The 8,275-nt window shown below is 42.2% G+C and overlaps 1 protein-coding gene across 1 annotated transcript; it reads left to right on the plus strand.

The window, feature by feature from the left end:
• The first annotated feature begins 5,333 nt into the window (after positions 1 to 5,333).
• On the plus strand, positions 5,334 to 8,200 carry bhlha9 (basic helix-loop-helix family, member a9). The gene has a single exon (XM_017041784.2). The coding sequence runs from the start codon at positions 5,692 to 5,694 to the stop codon at positions 6,553 to 6,555; it is 864 nt and encodes a 287-aa protein (XP_016897273.1). The 5' UTR covers positions 5,334 to 5,691; the 3' UTR covers positions 6,556 to 8,200.
• Positions 8,201 to 8,275: the final 75 nt, after the last annotated feature.

The raw sequence follows: 8,275 nt of genomic DNA on the forward strand, positions 1-8,275 counted from the left end.
ACATTCAACAGTTGCAGTCACTGTTGTAAAACTTGTTAGTGCCATTTAGCCAGAACACCGGTGTAATGCCCTGTTACCACTCCTGTGGTCAGAGGACATCACTTAAACTGCCGAGGGTTGTGTGGGAACTAGCCTACGGACAGTTAACCTTGACCACATGTTCCAACAAATAGAGCCTTTAATGATAACCCTCAGTAATGACTGACTTCTCTCTGGAAGGAATGCATGGACCCTGCCGCTCTTTTGGATTTTTTTTCCAAGTCGATGCATATTTTTCGTCGTGTGCAGAAATTGACATACACTAATCCCAGTGTGTGAACAGTAAAATATGATTTAAGTCCTCCTGCTGCCATGTTCATTAACTACACTTTTTACTACTGTTTTACAGCCAGGTTTGGTTTTCAGTTCATCTGATCCTAATGTAAACGCTATCCTGTAAAAACAGTGATTCATATTGTGATTCACGCATTTTGGATGGGGGTCGGGGAGAGGGGGGAGAGGGAGTTGGAGCATTCCTGTTAGACAAGGTAGTGTATAAATCACTGGGCTATACTGATGTTCTGCTGGTGGCTAAATTAGAGAGCGCAGCGTTTTCTAGTGACCTAAACATGAAATATACTTCACGTTTGGCTTTAAACTTTTTTTTTTCTCTCCATAGCAACTAGCTCACCTTTTTGACCTGAATAAATAAATAATCAATTAACGACCTGAAACAGGTTACAAACTACATTTTGTTTAACTATAGGACAATCCAAATCCTTTCTCCAGAGAAGTTTGTGGTGTTAAAAAATATATTATGTGCTTTTTTATTACGCAATTGAACTGACAAAAAGGACAACTTGCTGTGAAAGATTATTAAACAGCTTTTCTAATCTGATTTTTCAAAAATGTTTAAATAAATAATTTTATTCAAACATCCTGGATTATATTTGTGGTTAATAAGGTATAGAATTCTAATTTATTTGATTTGTTGCTTACATAAATCTTAAGGTCTTACAAACAAAAAAACAAAACAAATCCAAACACTACTGTGATTAATAGCCATCCCTGTGACAGATACAGTATTTTCTGAATAACACTTTCATTGCTGAAAGACCTGGGGCATGGTTTCAAGTCGTCAAGTGGGGTTTTATAGCTGTCGTGCTCTCTGAATGGAATTACAGCAGCCAGCTACACAGAAGTGCCAGTAATCTCAGACAGAATGATTCACAATTGTTCTGTCAGTGGGAATGCTGTCAGCGAGCGTGATGTTTAATGTTGGACCAACACCTCTGTAATGCAGACACATTCACCAGGTCACCCAAACTTTACATTTGAGTTCAGTACTAGTACATACTGGGGAACATGACGTCAGACGATTACGGTTAGTGCTGAAACAGACTGTAACTCAGATCGATGTGTCATGTCCACCTTTAATTGGTGTTTCATAAAGATTCATGTCTCACTACAGACACACAGTGAAGCCAGAGACAGACACTCACTGTACTGATGGCTCCCTTATACAGTAATGTAAAAAAGTCAACATCTGTTTCTGACAGAAAGAATAAAATTCAACTGTAATTTATGATTATTTTGGTCTAGGCCCAAGTTAGGAAGTTCCTCAAGTCTTTTGACTATTGACAAGCTAATATAAAACTAATAAGCTAAAGCTAATAAGCTAATATACGTATATATATACACACATACATTATATTATCAATATATCCTTAAGAAAAGTTTTACTGCAGTGCATTAAAAATATTAAGAATATACTGTATGATTCATGGATTGATATGAATGGAGCGTGACTGACAAAGGAAATTAAGCCGGAGAAAACCCACAAACAGCTGGGATCATACCATCGACCTCATTGCTATAAGGCATAAGCACTAATCACTCTGTATGTACCATCCAGCGACCTGCTACTCTGTAACGTCTGTTCACTACAACAGCCAGTGTAATGTGTTTTCCTCTTCCAGTTCAGCGTCTCTCTGCCCTCTTGGGTAGTTTATTTCAGTAGGTCAGCAGTTTGGCAGTATGTTAACATCAAGGACGAAGACAGGAGCAGGACTGTCATGAGAGGAAGTGAATAAAACATCTGAAGACGCGCCTTAGTGTTCGCTATTAGTATTGACTTAAAAAAAACGGTTATCAGGTCAACTCCATTGAAGATATGGAATGTAATATTCCAGCACAGCAGATGAAGTACAAGATGTGGATCAAACTCCATCATCAACAGGAAGTTGCATGTGCCTCCTAGAGGCCCTTGTTGGTAATGCTGCCTGATGCATTTCCCCAGGTTTAGGACTGGCACTAGGACATAGACTGTGTACACAACAACATACAAACTCAGGTCAGGTGACCAGCGACATGTCAGCCTTAGCCTCTTACCTGCGGAGCCACAGCCTTTTTTTAAAAAAAGTAAATGTAAATCCAGCTAATGCCTGGACTGAGAGAGCAAAGGCTCTGCAGGCAGAGATTAGCCTTGACAAATAACATAACTGCTATGAAATCACTGCAGGTTGTCAGGTTACGCTTGGTTTTTTAAAAACATTAACCATTCTGCAGAGATTGTGCAGTGACAAATAGCAGAGGGACTTTGACAACTGCAACCCTTACTTTTTTCACTGGAGGCTTTTATTAAGGTGAGAAAATACCACGGCAGATACCAAAAACATGCATTAACATACCACTGCAAAGCCAAGGTTAGCGAACCTGGACTTTACTCACTTATTACCCCTAACTATCCCTTTGGAAATATCTATAATGTTTGGCACACAGACCTCTAATAATGAATGACTAACAACCAGTCATTATGGGGGCTTGAGCAGGAGATTTACAAATCTAGGGTTCAGGGGCGTCGGACAAGTTCCCTCACTTGAAAATGGTTATTCCATCAAGGGCACGGTGAGCAGCGTGATAAAATCTTGTGATTTATCCTTGGCGGCTGATAATTACTGGTGTCTTGTCACCTGTCAAAAATGAATGGACGGGGAGAGTCGGAGGCTGTAGTCTTCATGCTCTTTACACCACAGCAGTAAATCTGACATGTTTGTGAAGCCGTAAATCACAGCCTAGGATAGAGCCTGCACACTCCTCTGAGCTGAGCACAGAGGGCCGGACATTTCAAACAGTTTTAGCAATAAAGGTATGCAGTAGATCAACACTGTTATTTAAGGGTGATGTAATTAGACGGTTATTTTGCAACTTGTAAAGAATGGACGACTGTAAAGTCGACTGAAAAAATATTGGCTCTGTGCTCTCCCTGTGGGGGACATTCACTTGACCTATATGTAATGTAAATATCACAAGAGAGATGAAGGAATACAAGAGTGAGAGAGAGAGAGAGAGAGAGAGAGAGATGTCTACATTTGTTACAGTTTTTGCAACTGAAATACAACCTAAAAAAACACCGTGCCTGTAATTTGCAAATGGACTTGAAAAATATTTGCAAAATAAGACCGAACTTGAAAGCTTTTCATTAGGGATATAGTGTAAAGGCAGCATATATGGAACTGTATGGTGGTGGAAACTACTGCTGAATGTGTGAAGCTGCAGCTGCAGTGAACAATACAAAATTGGTATACAAAGAAAATACCAAGGCCATATTTTTTTTAAATTCTGTGCAGAAACATTGCTGGGATCTATAGGCCTGTGATCAATTGTAATGGTCTTAAAACAAAGAAATCTGATCCATTCAATTCTATTTGGCAGGCCAGATTTGGCCCATGGGCCAGCAGTTGACAATCACTGATGTGTAAGCATGTGAGTTTATGTTATCCAAAAAGTACATTTGAAAATATATAAATATACAAACGTATCATTTTTCTATAATGATAATGTATATTAAAGAAAATAATTTATATAGATATAAATAGATATAGATGATATAGAATTGATATACAAGATATACTGTGTTATTTTTTTACTACAAATTATATATACAGTTTTGATATTCAGAAACTAGGATCATGTTGTGGCGTGGGTGGACGTCTGAAGAGAAGTAAATGCTTACTTATTGTTCATAATGAAAGTGTATGGATGTGTTTATATATAGTTATGCACCAAAATAAAATAATAAATACTTTCAAAATATTTTATTTTGGTTATGTATATTTGCTTGACATACTAGAAATATTAATAAGATATTGTTAGAATTTCAATTATTTTGAACTGAATTATTTTCTGTGCTATTAGAAGTCTCCCCGCTGATGTCCAGGCCTCAACTGTGAAACGTAAAGAAAAAGGTTTCCCAGCTCAAATCAATAGCTATGCTTTAAGATCTCAAACTCTGGGCTGTAATTGTTTTAAGGGTTGGCGTCTGAGAGCCGCAACGTGTACAATAAAACCAAGAGAGCAGGAAGGAAGCAATGCTTTTCAACGACCCCAGTTCAACGGCTACCCTTTAGTTACCTGACCCGTTGCACTTGGCCAGAAGCCTAGCTAAAGGTCAGTGCAATCACCTTTCACTGTCCACTCCGATATCTGAAGTACTGATCTCTGAAAAAAGATGAAGGTCCTGCCCCTTCAGTGTCCAGTCATAGATCTCTTTGTTCCAGAAACATCACTGAGTAAAGATTAAGTATATTTTTCATTTGCATCTACGAGACATGCAACCGATAAATGTATTCAAAAGGCATTTTTTATACAAAAGGAAATATAAATTTATCTTAAAAATGCAGCGACCAAAGATCGATAGCCCAAGTCAGCAGTAATTGCAGGCTCTAATTGTAAAATTTTTGCCCTTGTTTTTTCTTTGAAGTCTTAGGCTCGTTCTCCTCTTGTCCTCAGGTGCTGCCCAGGACTGATTTATGGCAATGGGTTCCAGGGTAGCTACTCTAAATTACATGGCCCTTAAACCTGAGCAGAGAGACAGAGAGACAGAGGGAGAATCGCCACTCAACAGACAACTTCCAGAAAGGACAAATCTAACAACCAGTGCTGGATGGAGTTCTTCTCTTTTTTGGATCGGAGAAAAAAAGGAAACACATGTCGTACAAAACACTTTCAGTGTCAATGTTTGCCTCTGTCTCACAAAAACAAAAGTTGTTCTGTCAAAGTCCTGACCTAAAATTTGACGTAGGTCATAAATTACATTTTAATATGTTACGCAAATTTTTTCTTTTACATTTTTTAAACAAAGCAGCTCATGTAGAGTAAGAGCCAAAAGCAAAAAACTTACTTGATTTTCAAGTTACAGATAAAGGGCCATTGAAAGAAAAATTTACACAAATGTTTTCCAGGAAGTGTTTGCCTGGTCTGAATAATTAGTATGTTTTGCTCATGTTTTTACACTGGTGTGAAGTGTTGAAACAGCTCTGAGAGACATGTGAGGGAGAGTCGGAGGAGGAGGATGAGGAGGAGGAGGTGACAGTGCCATTTGCCTCTGGGGCACCCATAAACCTGTAGAAGGAGGCAGAGAGAGGGAGAGGGAGAGAGAGAGAGAGAAAGAGGGAGGAGAAAGAGAGAGAGAGAACACCATTCCTCAAAGGTGACTGTGTGCCATGTGACTTCAGGAGCTTTTAAAAGCAGGCCAACCTGTCCTGTTCAGGTACAAGTAATCACAAAGCACCAGAGGTGTCAGAGGTGGAGAATACCTGGGCTGTCGGCACAGCAGCAAACACCGACAGCCCCGCAGAGACCAACACTCAGGGAGGGATTCGAGGCTGCGACTGTGTTCACTGCGACTCAGACTTCGAGCCTTCCAGAACAATGAGCTGCAGCAGCGTTGCAGGTTCAGAATTCTCCGAGGAAGAGCTGGAGCTTGGGGTCCTGGGTGAAGGAGAAGATGAGAGAAGTCCCAAGGGGTCATTCCAAGACTCCGAGAGCTCCACCAGCAGCCCAAGTGACCCAGAGGAAGGCCAGACCAAGAAGCGTAATCGACCGGTTCGCTCCAAAGCTCGACGGATGGCGGCGAACGTCCGTGAGAGAAAACGAATCATGGACTACAACCAGGCCTTCAACGCCCTGCGTGTGGCTCTGAATCATGACCTCAGTGGCAAACGGCTCTCCAAAATTGCCACACTGCAGAGGGCCATAAACCGCATCTCAGCTCTCTCTGTGTTCCTGAGCAGCCACCCTCCCACCAAACCCTGCACACACCGGGAGTGCAACAAGACCTCAGTGGGACCAGCAGCGTCAGGAACACCCCGTCCGGACCAGAGCAGGGTTTCGGTTCCTCGGTTGCAGCATCACAGTTACATCCCCTGGCACAACTCCATCTCTCACCAGGTGCAGCCACAACCAGGACCTCATGTGCACAGGCTGCCCACAGAAGCACACATCTACATGGACAACAGTGCATCGTCGTGCCCCCCCTCACCACATTATCCTTGTTATCCCACTGAGGGACAGCTTTATGGACACTGCGGCAGCCCAGTCAACCACCCGCCCAGTCCCCTGCGATACCCTCAGGTGGGTGAAGGCTTGGGGTACCAGTCGGGCAGGTGGGCCTCCTGCACACAGGGATACATGGACAGCTTTGCGGAGCCAGCTCCTGCTCTGGGGCTCCCGTGGCAGGTGAGCTACAAGCAGGAGCAGGAGCACGGCCTGTCTCTGTGCTCTGACGTACTGTAACAGAACATGAACCACTGTGAAGACCTGAGAACTGCTCACAACATCACTGGACCGGACACTGACCTCAGGGAGAAACATGACGTCACTTCTCTGTACCTTCTGCTGTCGTGATGGACTCAGTATTAAGAGCAAAGAGGAAAGTGTAAATGTAACTGACCGAATAGAAATGAAAGTGCAATCAACATGTGGACTGCAGAATGTTGTACATACAGAAAGATGCATTGTGACCCTGCAGTCCAAAACAGTAAACCTGAATAATGTTCTCTTCTCTGCTGTGAATAACCCCTTCCAAAATGTGTTCTTATTGTGAACGCTTATTCAACAGATGCTGCTTTATCAAATATGTACAAAGTACAACATGACCGTGTCACCTGTTCTTATGTTGTATTTGGAAGTTTTGTAAAAAGTGATTTTTTCCAAAAAATGTGAGTGAGAATTAAAGTCAAAGTTCATCATTTCTAAATTATTCGTATTTATTCTCTGGACATCACCGAGTCTTGTAAAAAAAATCATGTGCATCAAAACAATTCAGAATTAAATCTTGACAAATTATGATTCCTAATGTCATTTTTTACTTTCGTGACAAAACTATTGAGTTCTGCAACGTTGTTATATGTGCGCCGGTGTTAGAATGCAGCGCTGTGTGTGCACGTCTATGTGTTTGATTGTAGCCCCAGGTCAGTAGCTCCAGTCTCTGTGAGGATGAGATGACAGAGGTCTTCCACTCACTTGAAAAATGTCCTTACAAGTCCATTCTTGTCATTGTTCTTAAAGGACACTTTAGGCACAATTTACACTCAGTTAAACAAAAGCACGCAGCAACAGTTACAATGGCGACAGCGGCAAAAGATCACAAGAAATGCAGAATAAGTCAGTGAGCCATGAATTCTTTTGTGTTTCTGCAGAGAGGACGTGCAGTCAGGGTCAGGTAGAAGTCAGAAATGCTCACATTATATCATCCCATTCAAGTCAACAACAGCTTTCAATCCTTTGCTGAGCATCAAGTGATGTGGAACAACTTTAATATTAGACTGTAAGAATCAGCCCACCGACAGATTTATGTGGGTTCAGGAAGGAAGACTGTGCCCCGTCATCAGAGCGGTGAAATCCCCTGTCGACCTGCACCAGCCCGCAGGTGCAGCTGGGTGTGTGACAGGGGTTTTTTGAACATCCTGGAGGTCTCGTGATACCTGCTCCTGGATCAGCTCCTGAGAAAAGCAAACTCAGGGACGAGCACTGCAGGCTGAGAGGTGCAGAAATAATTGGAGTGGTACAAGGAGAAATTAGCAGGCAGGAAGGAAAGGGAATGCAGGTAGAGAGATGAATGGACAGGAGGAGGAGGCGGAGAAGGAGGAGTGCACGAATAGAAAGAGGAGGGCAGAGATGTTTGACTAAAACAGGACAGTGACTCCTCTCTGAGCCTGTCGCTCAGCTTCTGCACAGACGTGAATCACTGGAAAACTTTGACTCACGGGCGAATGTGGCTAACTGCACTGAGTGACGGCATGTCTCTCTCTCCTCCCTTTCTGGCACAAACACAGGTCTCCACTCACTACAGCCAGTTTATCTACTCACCCCCAGACTGCAGTGAGTGAAAGTGGACTAATAGTGTTGTACAGTCTAGGTTATCTTTCTGTTGTTTCTGGTATACAGTACTTCACAGCCAGAACGTCTAGATATACAGATACACAAAACAACAAATGTTCTTTGTTGCTGTAGC

This window comes from Cynoglossus semilaevis, chromosome 19 (assembly GCF_000523025.1).
Source record: "Cynoglossus semilaevis isolate Cse_v1.0 chromosome 19, Cse_v1.0, whole genome shotgun sequence".
Classification (NCBI taxonomy): Eukaryota; Metazoa; Chordata; class Actinopteri; order Pleuronectiformes; family Cynoglossidae; genus Cynoglossus; species Cynoglossus semilaevis.